Source organism: Martes martes, assembly GCF_963455335.1.
Source record: "Martes martes genome assembly, chromosome: 16".
Taxonomy (NCBI): domain Eukaryota; kingdom Metazoa; phylum Chordata; class Mammalia; order Carnivora; family Mustelidae; genus Martes; species Martes martes.
Genome location: NC_137904.1, coordinates 43,973,342 through 43,990,354, shown reverse-complemented (window position 1 = coordinate 43,990,354; position 17,013 = coordinate 43,973,342). Strand labels below are relative to the sequence as shown.

The following is a 17,013-nucleotide window of genomic DNA, read 5'->3' as shown; positions in this document are numbered from 1 at the left end:
ATATCCTAGCATCCCAACTCGACAGTAAGTATATAACCTGGACCCCAGAGCCGGACGGCTGACTTAACTCATCCAAGTCTTTATCCTCAGGGCCCCTCAGGTCTCCATGTTCTACTCTCCCATCCCACTGAGGGGTACCTCAGTGGTTCAGTCAGACAGCTGACTCTTGATTTTGGCTCAGGTCATGATCTCAGGGTCCTGGGGATCTCGGGGGGATTCCCTCTTCCTCTCTGTCCGCCCCTCCTCCCTCTTAAAAAAAATAAATAAATCTTTTTTAAAAATTACAGTTAAAATTAAAATCCATGTCAGTATTTCCTCTGCTAGAGGCATTCCTTGAGAGCAGTGTCTGGCTAATTGATCATTGCTTCTAGGGCAGATTTTGCTAACGCTAAGACCCTATGCCTGGGGGGCTGGGGGGAGGGTGGAGGATCTGAATTAGAGATTAAAAACATGACTTCTAATCAAATGTCATATTTATTACGTTCAATAAACGTAACTGGAGACTGAATACACCATCCATTTATTCAACAAAAAATAAATGATTTGATTAATTTATTTTTCTATTTTTAAAAGCCAGTGTTGGTGTTTTGCCAACTGCCTAGTTCACAAAATGTTGATCTTTATAGGCATTTTCCTAAAACCTGTTTACAACTCTTCCTTCCAAAATTATATGTTGCAAAAACTCACTCTTTCTCAACCTGCCTCTCTTGGTCTCTCTTTCTCTATTTCTCTCTCTCTCTCCCTCATTTCAAGTTCTAGCCTATTCCCTGCAACATATTTTCATTATAAGCATCTAATCAACAATCTGCTTTCTATAGTTTCTTCTAACTTATATGTGTGCACATTAAAAAGTAATGACATACTCAGCCAAGCTGAGATGTGAACACATATGCTGTTTGTGCTCCACAAGACTAATTAATAATACATCTCCTCATCTGGTTTGATGTATTCATATATACTATCCTTGTTTGAGGAATATTCTGGGGCCAGTGATCACTGCCACACCGTAGAACATCTACTTCATGCTATTAGGAGCAAATGAAGGAAGATATTGAAAGAGCAGGTTTTTACCTCCGGGGTGGAAACTGGAACATATGGCCATATTATTGGCCTCTTAAGTAGTAATACAATCAGTGAGAGTTTCGTTTTTGTTTTTTTTTATCAGGGTGCTGTTTGCAAGGCAGCTTTCCTGGGTCAGGCAAATTTACTGAAAACCAATTTAGAGAGCAAACATTGTGTTGATTAAGTTGACCAACTTTCTATATTTGTATTGTTGCTATAGGCAACAGATGCCCCAACAATTAATCTACGAACACCCCAGCTCTTTTGTTTATAAAATGAGAAACATGACCTACACAGTTTTCAAGGTCTCTTCCAGACATGAGAGCCTACAGTTCTTTGTATTTAAAAATAAGCACCATGAAATAAATAAATACATACATACATACATACATACATACATACATACCATGAAAAATAACACAGTGAGTAACTGCCACTTACTTGTTTTCAAAAATACTAAGTTTGGGTTGTTCAAATAACATGAAAGGACATCATAAAACTGAACCACTGATCACTTCTTCCCTTAAAGTCCAAAAGGTTCAATGCTAGTTGGTCGTTACCATTCAGTTGCTAAGTCTAGGTCAGACTTTGGATCCTTCACAAATTGCACTTAAGTACCATAACTACTACATTTTTAATTTATTGAAATGAATGAAATGTTCAATTGCCTGGCAATGTGGCAGTACTCTGTACATTCTAGAGTACATTCTAGAGAATGGAAAGGAAATGGAATGGAAAGGAAAAACCTTAGGGCAGCAAGGAGGCCCATGCAAGGCAGGGCTCCTCCCCATCACTGTGATCTATCAGTGCAGAGATTTGACTCTGGAGTTCCCAAAAGACCAAGAGAACTAGAGTTATGGTGGTAATTTGTATATGAGGGATAACGTGAGAACAAAGTGGAGGAAAGCTTACCTACTACTTCATTATACACCGCCAACCCAGTTCTTCCAGATTGGAGCATTCAACTGTCATCTTCATAGAGGTCTTCTCCACATACATCTGATAGTGCAGACACCACAAACTTGGCATGTCTACAGATGAATACATCATGTATTCCTTTGCACTACCCCTCCCCGGACCATGTCCCAGCCCTGCCTCAGTGCCCCACCCTTAGTAAAGGGCACGATTATCATGGCCCAGTCACCCAAGTCAGAACCCTGAGAGTCATCCTTATCTCCTCCCCACATCCACACCCATTCATTCAACAAAGAATTCAGGACCAGAGTGTATGCATGTGTATCCCAGACAGACATGCACTGGAGAGCTGAACAGGATGACCAACTGTCTTGGTTTGCCTGGAACCATCCTTATTTCAACACTCAAAATCTCACATCCCAGAAAACCTCTCAGTCTCAGACAAACCAAGAGAGCTGGGCACCCTAGAAAGGAAGGAGTCTGGGTACACAAAGATGTCTTCCTGGAAGGAATGACACCCATGCAAAGGCATGGAGTGGAGGGGTATCAGTGACTTGTGTTACTGAACTGCAGAGTTGGAGGACAGAGGGTGTGAAGGGGATTCTGGAAAGGTAGACAGGGGTTAGATCTTAGAGAGCTATGTATTGGACTTGACCACATAAACGCCAGAAATTTTTCAGAGAAGTCAATCGGGTTTGCATTTGTAGGTAGGCATTTTGAGATAGACATCTACATTTATGAACAATTGGTGGCTAGAAGCAGGAGTTAAGAGGTTATTTTTAAATTGTCAGTAAGTTCTTAACTGTGATTCTAAGAATACGAACTAGAATTTGCCTAGATGAAAAATTATTCTGTTTTGGGAGGAATTTGGTTGGGTCTTCTCTTAGTCAAGCTGATATAAAATAAGTACCTACTTGCTATCCTTGGTATAACATCAAACCTTGGTGAAATAATCCAGACATGAGGCCAGTTGCAGGAAGAGGGCATTCAGCCTATGGCTTCCCATTCAGAGACTTTAGAGGTTAAGTTCAAATGTGGCAATATCTGGTTTCAGTGATCACTTCCAGCACTGAAAGACCTTCAGTTCATCTCGCCAGTTAAAACTGTCCCAGCACTGGATCACACAGCCTACAATGCATGAGAATAAGTGAGCATTTTTTTATAAATCTTGTATTGACACCAACATACTATATTTTTGTGTTGAAAATGCTAATGTGTAGGAAATAAAAATAAACATGGTAATTTTAGCTACTCTATTTTGGATTTTTTTTCATTTCTTTAATATATCAGGAGACTTCAAAAAATGTAAATGGTCCAGATGCCCCTCAAACTCTAAGAGGACTTTCAAAGGGGTGTGTATTTTGTGACTGTTGCTTGCAATCTACCACACGATCTGTATGTATATCCCTTAATCATACATGATTTAGTTTTGCCTGTTTTTGTGACTTATATCAATTGATTGACCTGAAAACATTACTTTGTGTCCTTTATTTCATTAGACATGCTTTTTAGATCCACCCACGTGAAAGATGTACTTTGTCCATTTCAAACTGCTGCATTGTATACCATTGTGTGAATATCTGTCAATGTATTTATTCATTCTACTGCTGATGAACATTAGGGCTGTTTCAAGAGTGTGTGTGTGTTAGTATTACGAATAGTGCTTCTGTGAATGTTCTTGTATGACTGTCTCTGGAATATGTACCTAGGAATGAAATTACTGGATGACAGGCATATTCACGCTCACTGTTCTGAGATCAGATCAAACTGTTTTCCAAAGTAACTGTACCTATTTACACAGCGACTACTAGTGGATAAGAATTCCCCTTATCCATCCTTCTAATTTATTCCAGTTGGCAGGTGTGACATACGCTATTCAGCTTTCCTCTTCTGGGCATCCATTCATATTTTTGCCCACTTTCTCACTGGGTTGTTTTTTCTCTTTCTTATTTATTTGTAGGTATTCCTTGCATATTCTGGAAACTAATTCCTTGTCAGTTACATGTATTATAACTGCTCGCCCTGTGGGGCTCCTCCTATTATAATTGTCGAGTCCTTTAATGAGAAAAAATTGTTAAATTAATATCATCGTTCACATTTTTTTGTGTCTTATTTAAGAAATATTCCTTTTACCCTGATTCCTAGAGATATTATTCTGTATTTTTGTCTAAATATTGTATAATTTTTACCTTTCACATTTACATCTTTAATGAATCTGGAACTTACTTTTGTACATGTAATTTTGTCTGCGAGAATTACAATTCCCATTTTTTAAATATGGAAATACTTTATTCCTTTCCATATCATTTCACTTGTAACTATTTCATTAAGTACACCAGGTTTTAAACACAGAGGCCATGATTTTTTTCTGAGTTAGCTTTGTATGGTATCTAAAGACACAATGCTCAAAAACACTCACAGTTACTACATGCCATCCTCCTCAACCAATGAGAGCAATAGACCCTACCTGAGAAGTCTGGGCAAGACAGCCCCACACCCCACCAGAGACTGCAGATTCTGTATGTATCACATCCGGGCTGTGGTACTTTGTCCCTGTTGGGGGGAAAAAAATTGAAAATCCTCTGGCTATGTAGTGCTTATAATAACTTTCCAAATGACTGGCTATTCTTAATATTAATCATTAACACCCTCAGCAGAGTCTGTCTCGGAGGTCAAAATGTATCTCCTCTTAGGTATAAGGAAGTGGGGATCTAATAAATATTTATTTATAGATGCTGTCATCCAACAGCCTGGAATAGCAGGGGCTCTAAATTCTAAATAATTTGTGTATGAACAAGAGTCAACAGGATCTGTATCTGGTCCTCTGGTATAATTCAGAAAAATTAATTGCTATGAAATATCAGCCTGGTTTTCTCTGGCCACATTACAAGTTATAATAATCTACCAGGGCATTAAACTCAATGCGGCGGAGGAACTGGGAAATTCTCCTGCCCTGAAATAATACGTGGAAATCTTCACAACAAAAATTTTTCTAGATTGGATGACTGAACCCCACAATAACAGAATTGTTGAATCATTACGTTGTAAACCTGAAACTAATATAACACTCTATGTCAATTATACTTCAATTAAAAATAATAATAGCCCTACTATATCATATTTTAGTTTAAATTTGAGATCTCAAAAAATCTACAAATACTAGCCAAAAACTGGTGGAATAACATAGTTATTTTTCCAAAAAGTTAAAAATGATGTTAATGATTTTAATGAGACTTCAACTGTTTGACTTAAACATAACTGTGTCTAGCCATAAGGAATAATTGTGCTAAAGAAGAAAATACAAATTATCATGTTTAATAACTGTACTGATATTCCTAGCTCTTAGAAAGCTAACTCTTGATTTAAATAATGCTTCTGCACAACTTGATCATATGTGTTAGTGTATTTAAACTCTTAGCTGAAACTAACTCACTGCAAAACTTGTGTAATTTAAACAGTACAGTTTTCCAATGGCTTTAATCAAAAGACCTCCTTTTCCCCCATCAAGCAACAACAAAAGATAGTACTTTGTGAAAACACATATATAAAAGAATACAGTTCATGTGTTTATAAAAGGTTCATTGAGGATTTTAGCTGTGACAGCTATTTACAAAGTAATTTAAAGCTTTGTAACAAATGGCAAGGTCTGCTTATTACATGCTCAGTTTCTGGTGGTGAACACTCTGTGAAAGTTTACTGATGGCAATATGAATGGATGAAAACACAGTAAGAATTACCCACACATATATCATCAAGAGCATGAAGTAGCTTTAACTCTCCCAATTTATATGTAACTGAAGCAAAGTCTAACACAAAATATTATTTTAAAGTACACTGCTTATAAGAGAGAAATATTACAGTCTTATGTTATTTTACAAAAAGGATGTTTGTTTAAAAAAAAAAAAAAAAGAGGGATGCCTGGGTGGCTCAGTTGGTTAAGCCGCTGCCTTCGGCTCGGGTCATGATCCCGGGGTCCTGGGATGGAGTCCCGCGTCGGACTCCTTGCTCAGCAGGGAGCCTGCTTCTCTCGCTGCCTCTGTCTGCCTCTCTGCCTGCTTGTGTGTACTCTCTCTCTGACAAATAAATAAATAAAATCTTTTTAAAAAATAAATAAATAAAAATAAAAATAAAAAAGAGTAACCAAAAAAACTCAAACTCAAAAGTAAAAAGCCATTTTGTTGGGCCACTAAGAAAGTATATTCCAAATTCTTCAGAAAAAATGTGCAGAGATTTTGGAGATGCCTTTTTTTAGATTTCTTCTTTGTTGTTTTTGTTTGTTTGTTTGTTTGCTTTCTTACTTGTTTTAATCATATACAAACCTCAATTAAAGCATCAGAATGAAAATTAATGAGATGTTTTCTGTAACTTCTCCAACCCTTTGAAATATGTTACCTGATTAAGGAAACAATTTAAATGTTTCAGGGAATTTTTTGGGCTAGGGGGTTTGAATGAGGAAGAACAAAGGAATAGATTCCATTTAGTTTGACAATGTTTATTAGAGCTCCACTGGTGAGATCACACCCAGAGCTCACCATGCTTCCAGATGTCTACACACCTGCAGAGGCTTTCAGCCCAACCACAGAGGCTGGGTGTAGTCCCAAGGCACTACACACACACCCTGCCTATACATTGCTCTGCTGATGCCGTGAGCCTGTGGACCCATAGGGAAGATCAGGCTTCCGTGAAAACTTCTGCCAGTGAAATCCATTGGAGATTCTAGGAGGGAGCAGCTGTAGTTTCAGAATGGATGGAGCAAGCAATCTGTCTCACGGTGGGTGCCGAGCTGACCTTAAAACAGGAGAGAGGGGGCGCCTGGGTGACTCAGTGGGTTAAGCCTCTGCCTGCGGCTCAGATCATGATCCCAGGGTCCTGGGATGGAGCCCCACATCAGGCTCTCTGCTCAACAGGAAGCCTGCTTCCTCCTCTCTCTGCCTGCCTCTCTGCCTGCTTGTGATCTCTCTCTCTGTCAAATAAATAAATTTTTAAAAATCTTAAAAAAAAAAAAAAAACAGGGGAGAGAGACTCCTCCATGCACCAGGTCAGGTACAAAGCACGATACTATTCATTTTGTTTTCAGGGAATAAGACCTCAAGCCAGGCAGTGACTGAAAAATTTAAATGAATTACCTGGTCTTAGAACATTAGCATTGGGGCGGGGGAGGGAGTTCAAAATCATCTATCTACCACTCACCTAAATTCACTTAATTCACTTCCCCAAACTACATCTCCAAATGTATAAATGTTTCATTCCTATTTTAAATACCTGAGGTTTTGTACAAAGTATTTTAATAGTTTTATAAAATATAACCTCTAAACAGGGATAATCTTAAAAACAAATCATAAAAGAGAGACTATGAAGACTGATTATCAATACTTATAAACCCTTGTTCTTATGCAAATCAAAACCACAATGAGATAATACCTCATTATATTAGAGCGGTCATCATCAAAAACACAGGAGATAGCAAATATTGGTGAGGATGTGGAGAAAAGGCAATCCTTGTGTGCTGTTGCTGGGAATGTAAAGTGGTGCAGCCACTATGGAAAATTATACAGACGTTCCTCAAAAATTAAATATAGAACTACCATATGATCCAGCAACCCCACTTCTAGGTATATACCCAAAGGAGATAAAATCACTCAAGGGTATCTGCACTCCTATGTTCAGTGCAGTATTATCCACAGTAGCCAAGATACAGAAACAACCTAAGGATCCACAAAAGGATGAAAGGATAAAGATCTCACACACACACACACACACACACCCCGAAATATTATTCAGTCATGTAAAATAAGGGAACCCTGCCATTTGCAACAACATAGATGGATGCCCAGGGTCATTGTGCTATGTGAAATAAGCCAGACAGAAAAAGACAAATACTGCCTATCATTTATATACGGAATCTTAAGATAAGAAAAAATATCAAACTCATAGGAACAGTGGTTGCCAGGGCCTGGGGGGTAAGAGAAATAGGGAGAGGTAAAAGGATACAAAATTTCAGCTTTAGGATGAGTAAGGTCTGAGGATGTAATGTAAAATATGGTGACTACAGTTGATAATACTGTACTGTACACTAGAAATTTACTAAAAGAATAGAACTTTAATGTTCTCACCAAAAGGAAAAAGACAAATAGATTTTAAAACATTATTCTTGATCACCAGTGTAACTATTATGCACCCACATCTGTCTTTTTAGGAACCTAAATTATTCAGAGCGTTTGTCAATATTCTTTATGTGTATATTAGAATGAAAAAAATCTGCCAAAGCAGGTGCATAGGCTAAAAGAATACATCTTCCTGGTTTCCTTTTGTTGCCTGTGTTTAAAAAAAAGGACTAGCCCCTGAGAAAAGCCTCCAAGAAATGCCTCTAGTGGTAATTTCTGGAATGAAATTAAATAGACTGCTGTACAAAGGGGAAAAGAAAATACAAAGCAAGGTACTGTAGACAGTGGTGTCAATCCAAAGGTGAGAGGTCAGCAGAGGAGGTGTTTCTTTCCTCGGAACTCTATAAAAGGTCAGCTCATCCACCACCGGGAGACAGACTCTGTTCCAGTCATCCAGAAGCTACGGGTGCTGCCTCCTCAAATCCCCAATGGAATTCACTCGCAGAAGCCTCCACAGAGGTCTGAGTTCCTCCTCACAGGGCCCTGCAATCAGCGTGAGCGGCTCCATGTATAGGAAGGGGGGCGTGCAGCACCTTGCAGTTGCGCCCAGCGTCTATGGGGGAGCTGGAGGTCAGGGTATCCGCATCTCGAACTCCAGACCTATGATGAGCTATGGGGGTGATCCCTCCGGTGGAGACCTGTCTGTTGGTAATGGGAAGATGACCATGCAGAACCTAAATGAACGCCTAGCAAGCTACCTAGCGAAAGTGCAGTCCCTAGAAGAGTCCAACTCCAAACTTGAACTGCAGATCAGGCAGTGGTATGAAGCAAACACGCCCAGCACCAGGGACCACAGTGCGTATTACCAACAAATAGAAGAGCTGCAAAATCAGGTAAGGGATGACTCCTGTGTTTTTTACTCCACTGTTGGGCTGCAGGATACATACCAAGAGGGCATATATGGCACGTGGGCCCAAACGGATACTATAAAGCAATTAGGCTGAAATGCTACATCTACAAAAATGGTGCATTCTACCATCTACTGTTAGTGCTGGAGTAGCTGAATATATAATTGGATGACTGTAAATATTTTTTTTACTTTTAAAATCTAATTACATGGAAAATAGGAAAATATAATCTGCATTTTTGTCACAGTTTACCAGGACAAGTCTAAATGGATAATAAACATTTTTTTTCTGTAAAGAGCTAAAATTTTTATGTGATTATAAATCTCAGGTTTTTTTCACCCAGTTCTCATTAACTTTTGAATTCCCAGTCAACTTAGAGATGTTTCTCCTTTAATTTATATAAATACTGTAATATAAGTATTAAGATACTGTATCATGAATTTCAATGACAAAGTGATCCAGGGTGGAAATAAGGGGAAGGAAAATAGGTATTAATGACATCCAGAATTTTTTAAAGATTTATCTATATTTGAGGGGCACCTGGATGGCTCAGTTGGTTAGCATCTGCCTTTGCCTCAGGACGTGATTCTAGATTCCTGGGATTGAGCCCCACATTGGGCTCTCTGCTCAGCAGGGAGCCTGCTTCTTCCTCTGCCTGTCACTCTGCCTACTTGTGCACACACACACACTCTCTCTCTCTCTCCCTCTCTCTCTGTCAAATAAATAAATAAAATGTTTTTTTAAAAAATTCATTTATTTTTGAGCGAGAGAGAGCAGGGGAGAGGCAAAGGGAGAAGGAGAGAGAATATCAAGAAGACTCTCCACTGAGGGCGGATCCTTATGTAGGGCTCAATCCTAGGACCCTGAGATCATGACCTGAGCCGAAATCAAGAGTCAGCTGCTTAACCGACTGAGGCACCCAGGCACCTGAATGACATGCAGATTTTTAAATGCCCTGTTTAATGATCTCACCATCACCATCATCACAAGCAGTTCAGAAACCACTTCTACAGTAACAAAATGTTCTATTGCCCCCAATTTAAATTTGTTGCAATCATATCACAACCTATTCCCACGAAGGTGGAGTTCTGTTTTATCAATTACATGCAATAAAGGAAGTGGACTTTGCTCCCAATTGAAAAGTCCAGATATGACAAGAAATTGAAAGAGCAAATGCTCCTATCTAATCAAGGAAAGAATCCCTTCCATTTCTATTTTAACATTCATATTCCTTTAGAGCAAAGACCACTTCCTTACCAGCAAGTCTCTTTTTCTTGCATTTTTATTAGACATCAGGACAATCTGAACCAGGTTCCACCAGAATTTATTTTGGAGGTTTCAGAAACCAGGAGGAGGTGAGGCAAAGGTGTCCAAATTGTCTTTCTACCAAGAGGTCATTCTTCCCAGGCTCCCACTAAAAATGTTCAAAACCAGCAAACCATTCTTCCCTGTCTCGTGATTCCTGTTTCTGAATCTACTTGGGATCAGCCCAAACACATAGACACAGCCATCTATTCCATTTAGCCAGGCAGACTCAGTCTATGAGGGCAGCTCTCTCCAGGACTGGATCTGCTGAAAGAGACATGTCACTGTAATATCTTCTACAAGCAGACAAGATCCATATGCATCATAGAAAACTCACCCATTAGGGTAATCCCGTTTTTAAGATCGAGGGCTTATCCATCCTGACGGCTCAGTGCCTAGCAGAACTCTCACATAACAGGTGTCCATTCATTCAGCCAATATTTAGTACACACTAAGCGCTGGGCCCCGTGCTGGGCATTGGGGAATATGATGCTGAACATAATGTGATTTAGGGGGAACCAGGCACAGACAAAGGCAGCATATATCCCACAGAGAGGGATAAATGCTACCAAGAAGGGCTATGTAGGGCAGTGAGAACACAGGCAGTTCGTCTAATTCTGCCTCGAGGAAATGACTGAGGCTTCCTTGAAGCAATGATGTCTTAGGCGAGATGTGGAAGAGAAGCAGTTCACCAAGTGAGAAGGGCTAACGAGAATATTCTAAGCAGAATTTTCTAAGCAGAATCAAAGGGAAGCCACTCAATAAGGTTTGATGGCTCAAGTTGAATGAAACTTTCCTTTTATAAAACCGTTAAGTTCACTAAACCCTGGGGACCAGAGTTCCATTTCATGACTCCATTATGTTAAATGGCCGTCTCATTACTCTTCCCATTTTCTTTTTTTTTTTTCTTTTTTAAGATTTTATTTATTTATTTGACAGACAGAGATCACAAGTAGGCAGAGAGGCAGGCAGAGAGAGAGGAGGAAGCAGGCTCCCTGCTAAGTAGAAAACCTGATTCAGGGCTCGATCCCAGGACCCTGGGATCATGACCTGAGCTGAAGGCAGAGGCTTTAATCCACTGAGCCACCCAGGCTTGGAAATTCTTGAAATGAACATCATCTTTGATAGAATAGCGTTTGTATCTGAGGATACACTCGATCATGTGAAACTCCTGTCTAGTTAAAAATGTCATTCTTTCTCATATACTTTCCAGATTAAAAAGGCACAACTGGAAAATGCGTATTGTGTCCTACAAATTGATAATGCCAGACTGGCTGTTGAGGACTTCAAGCTGAAGTAGGTTCTAACATCACGGTAAACCTTCCTGAAAAAGGATTCCTTTTAGTAGCCCTTCATGACACTCAGCTTTCTACATTCTTGTTGGTAAAGGAGCTACCTTAAGTACTTTCAGAATCTGGGAGTTTGAAGGGTGTTAGGAGCTATCTGGTCCAGCCTAGCACTCAGGGCTACACTTTTCTCTCCCACATTCCTAAGATTTTGTCACCCACTGTAAAACTGAACACCTCCAGTAACTACTCCTGTTTTCACTGGTTAGCTCTGGTTGCTATAACATTCTTTTTTAGTAACCTCACATCTACCTTTCCACCCATTGAACCTAATTCTGCCCTTTGGAGTAATACCAAAGCAATATACAACTCCCCTTCTGCAGTAGGGCCCTTCTGTTATCTAAAGCGAGTCATGTGTTTACGTGTGGTATTCTCCAACTGAGTCATCCATATTCCTTCAAGTGCCTGAAAGTGTATGGCCCAAGTTCTAGGGGGTGACCTTTGATACTTCTGAGTTTGCTGGTGTTTTATAACAGAGTCTGACAAACCAAAAGAACTAAGACCATTAAACCAGCTCAGACTGCGTTCACTCTCTTGTAACCATATCACACTACATGTGATCACAGCTGTTCCTCATAAACGGCCCCTATGCTAGGGCTTTCTCGTTCTGAATGTGTACAATGCCTTGGTACTAAAATGTCCTTTGTGGTTTCGAAGGGTAGCATTTGAATGCTACACGGATCAAAAAGAAGGAAATGGGAAAGCAGATCCAAAGATTAAAGCAGTAAACATTCATTAATTCCAGTTTTACTAAGTCAGCACCTGAATATTCCATTGCATTATCATTTTTTAAAGTTCTGCTACTTTAATAAAAATGAGAGTATATGAGATCATAGGGGAGAATCATGAATTCTTTGAGATAATTCACTTTCAATGCATCTGCTTACAAACTAATAAAAATAAACTGATCATGTGCATTCACTAAGTAAATCTAACCATTGCTTAGTATCAATAATGAGAATCCTTTGCTGACACATTAATTAAAGCAAAATATTTTTTATTTCTTTTGAAATATATTCTGGAATTTAGAAACTTTTAAGAGTTATTTCAGATTGCTTTTTTACCAATCACTCCAAATTACAAAGATTATATTATGGAACAAATTATCTGATTCCTAGGTTCTCATGAACATTTTGGGGACATATAAAGAGGGACGCAGTGTATTGAAATCGACCCTATATACCACATAAAAATATCTCATTATATTAAGACTCTCTCTTCTATAATAGTTTCAAAAGGACTCAACTATCTCTGCGTACCAATTAATTCACAGGTATGAGAATGAAAGGGCGCTACGCCTCACAGTGGAGGGTGATATCCAAGGCCTGAAAAAGGTCTTGGGTGATCTATCCCTAACTAGAAAAGACTTGGAGATTCAACTTAAAGAACTGAGTAAAGACCTGGATATCCTCAAAAAAGAACATCGGGAGGTGAGGAAATATTCGGAAGTGGTGTTGGGAATGACAGAATGACTCTAATAATGATAACTGGTGGGGACAGGTTGGTAAAGAAAGTAACAATAATAATGGTGTGAGCAGCCAGGGTTCAATGATGGAGCAGTCCCTGGACGAGCGTAAGCCCTACCTAAGTTACTGTCTTTCTTTTTCACTCGTCTCCAATGAAGGAAGCCCTAAGACTTACAGCTTTTCCGCTCAGACTCATGTGAGAACATGCTGCAGACTATAATCAGGATGTTCACTCTTGCAGGAAGTGGACAGCCTACAGAAACACCTGGGCAACACTGTCAGTGTAGAACTGGATGCTGCTCCAGGCCTGAACCTTGGCACCACCATGAATGAAATGAGGCAGAAGTATGAAGTGATAGCCCGGGAGAACCTTCAGAAGGCCAAAGAGCAGTTTGAGAAACAGGTAATAGCATAATTCTGAAGGGTAAGCAAATGTGTAGACACGGTCATTAAAAAAAAAGATAACTCATTTTCTTTACTTTCTCTCCTTACTCGTTTTTTTTTTCCCATTTTTGGAACTTTAGACTCAAGCGCTGCAGCAGCAAGTCACACTGAGCAATGAAGAGTTAAAAGAAACTGAGGCTCACGTAAAGGAGTTGAGACGCACCTACCAGAACCTGGAGATAGAACTGCAGTCCCTCCTCAGTCTGGTAAAGCACGTCTAACTTCCCACTCTCAATACAGTGTGTGCGTACTGAGTGCCTGTGTGAGGAAGCCTGGAGATGCAGAAACCTCTAGGAAATAACCCCTCTGCCCTGCAGAGCTGGCAGGGAAACAGGCCAAAACAGTGATTATAATAATTAAAACACAGAAAGAAATCCAGGACAAGAGCAATGTGCAGCAGGGATGCAGGGGAACAAGGAGATCTGGAAGACTTCACACAGAGAGTGGCATTTCAATGAGATGGGAAAACCTGAGATGACTCTGTAGTTGGAGAAGAGGGGTAAAGACATTCCAGGTGAGGCAGATCAGTCAGCTCCTGATAGAATTATGCTATGTCAACAACCCCCAAATCACAGTGGCTTACCACAACACTACATCCATCACGGGTTGGCTGCAGCTCTGTTCCATGACATTTCCACTCCAGGGGTAAGGAAGAGACCCCGGCCAGGCATGCCAGTGCTGTAGCAGAAAGAAAAGAGCAATGGCCAGACCATGTGACAGCTCCTAAAGCTTCTCCTCAGAAAAGGCATTCATCAGTTTCACCTGGATTTCATTAGCCCAAGAAAGTCACACGACCAAGCCTGGTCTCCATGGGATGAGGAAATCTAATCCTCCCCTTGGAGGGGCACCACAAATCACAGGGAGAGGAGGCAAATACTGAGAACAAGAATACAATACACAAGTAAGAGAACAGTGAGTGTGAAGCTAAAAACAAACAAAAGAGCCCTAGAGGTCATAGCAGCTGGCTGAGTTTGCCTGGATGGAAATAGGAATCATGCCCACAGTGACCAGCTGTGGGAATTCCCCTCAAAGAAATTAAAATCGAACCACCTCTTAAGTCTTCAACTAAGAAACATTCACTTTTTCTTGTGCTGATAGAAAGAAACTTTGGAGCACACATTAAAGGACACCGAAGATCGTTACAGTAGAAAACTGGCCACCATCCAGGGAGTAATGGACAACCTAGAAGCCCAGCTGGTGCAGATTAGGATGGATACAGAACGCCAGAGCAATGAATACAATATCCTCTTTGACATAAAGACCCGGCTTGAGCAGGAAATTACTACTTACCGCCGCCTTCTGGAAGGAGAAGATGTCGTCACCAAGTAAGGCTCTTAGAATCAAGGGATACGTGCCAGGGTCTACATGCTGTGCTATACCCTGTCACTCATGCCCCAGCACCAATGCAATCCCTAGCACAAAAGCAATTACACATACACCACCAACAACAAAACAAAAATATACCAAAAGTACACCCAGCCCCAAAATACCAGGTACAGCCTTTGTACTTGGGGTCATGAGTAGGGCTGACTTAGGAGATAGTTATACAGTCAGTAAATGATACAGATTGTGCTTTTGCTAATTTTTATGATTAATACATAATTGGAAGTACAATAACTTCTAAAAATTCTCCTTGAGAGGTCACGAAATGAACAACAGGTTTGTGGGAGTCAGTTTGAGAATCATTGGTGTTGCCACAGCAACCGTCTTCAGCTACCACACCCAAGAAACTCAGTAAGAGAACACAAGATTTAAACCTCCACTGTAACTTTGTTATTTTAATTACAAAAGCTTCTAGTATAGCATAAACAGGTCAGTTTTGAAACTGTATATATATATATATATATATATATCTCAAACTGAAAAGTAAGAAACTCAAGTTCAAAGTAACAAGCATGGTAAGAGTGGAAAAAATACAAACACAGCCTTAAGACACACATCGCACAGACTTTATTTTGAAACAGAAAAGGCAGGACAGTCCTTCATTTGCAACACGGCAATAACATCTTTTCCTGTTTCTTTTTCTCTTCTTTTTTTTTTTCTTTTTCTCCTCTTTAAAACAAAACAGAACTACAGAAGATGACTTAAGCATCTCAGAGGAGAAAGGTAAGTATCCTAATTTCACCTGTTTCCTGTGAGACTGACTCCTCACTCAGTAGCTTACCACTTATCAAATGACATTGGTAAAAAGTAAAGAGAGATTAGTTCTCAGGAGAGCAGATATTACCATAGGGATTCTGAAAATCAGGTGCATTACATAAAGAAATCCCCAACATGGGAAGTTTGTCACACTCCCACAACAGGGTGATTTTCTTGGTCCAAGCTATTACTGTCCTGAGACATCCTGGAATCCTGAAAAGGGGGGGAAGAAAAGATGAAAAAGTGCAGTTGGCTTAATTCAATATTGTATATTTCTCTTTGGAGAGGGAGCAGAAAATTTGTGAATTGGGGGACAGTGGCATATTTTCTGCATTTATTTATAAACTGGACAAGATTATTTAAGAAAAAGAATGGGTTTCTTTTTCTTTTAAGAAAAAAAATGTATAAAATAATAAAGATTTAGAGTTGAATATTATACACCAGCAGAATCATGTTCCCAAGTTAACATTTTATACTTAAATCCAAACTCAGATATTAAGAGAAAAAGGAAGATTATGACAGTCGTGCAAGAAGTGGTGGACGGCAAGGTTGTATCATATAAAACCAACGAGGTGGAAGAAGATTTGTAAACGGCTGCCCAGAGACGCTGCTGAGGGTTTGAAAGAAACACAGCTGCAATTTCTGGTCGCTGTAAGACAGGAGCCATAAGACAGCGCCATTAGTGCTCTATGGTAATCAGAAGGGGACAAAAGCCCATTGATCAGTCTCTGAAATTGAATATAAATTGTTTTACTCAAGAAGCTGCAAATCGCCTACAAAAATGAAATCTAATGAGCACTAGATCATTTAAAACATCATTACCACCATCTTCACCATGAAACACATTAATTATAAGCTAGAAACCACCTAACAGCAATTCGTTAATGTTCCTGAAAATTTCAGCACACCTGAATTACACTAAACTTCACGGAGTAGAAGAGTCCCTAAAAACTGCAAATAAACTGCTCTAATTATTCCTGTTTCTGAATTACAAAATCTCCCTTCAGAGGTCCTTGGATTCTTAAATGAGCCAATTTCTTGGTTAATTTCATTGGATTTTTAATATTGGTACAATCCTGCTAGCTTTGAGTTACATCTACGTTTTTTTCCATTGTCTCTGCTGCCTTTTAAAACTCAACTCAGCTTTTCAAAAAATCTGGGAGTCAGACTCCAATCACAAATGCTGAGCAGAATAAGAATGAAGCACATTATGCTTGAAGTGGAAGTAGATTAAATGCAAAATGAGTGAAATCCTTCTCAAAGCCTAATTCTTCCCTTTATGACAATAAACCGCATAAATCATCAGGTGTTCTCTTTCTTTATG

The 17,013-nt window shown here is 39.5% G+C and overlaps 1 protein-coding gene across 1 annotated transcript; it reads left to right on the top strand.

Annotated features, from left to right (window-relative positions):
* Positions 1 to 8,569: 8,569 nt before the first annotated feature.
* Positions 8,570 to 16,279, top strand: KRT20 (keratin 20; the record flags this gene model as incomplete). Its single annotated transcript, XM_080826647.1, has 8 exons — positions 8,570 to 8,974; positions 11,508 to 11,590; positions 12,914 to 13,070; positions 13,348 to 13,509; positions 13,631 to 13,756; positions 14,649 to 14,875; positions 15,619 to 15,656; positions 16,182 to 16,279. 8 exons carry the CDS (start codon positions 8,570 to 8,572, stop codon positions 16,277 to 16,279), a joined length of 1,296 nt encoding a protein of 431 aa, XP_080682773.1.
* Positions 16,280 to 17,013: the final 734 nt, after the last annotated feature.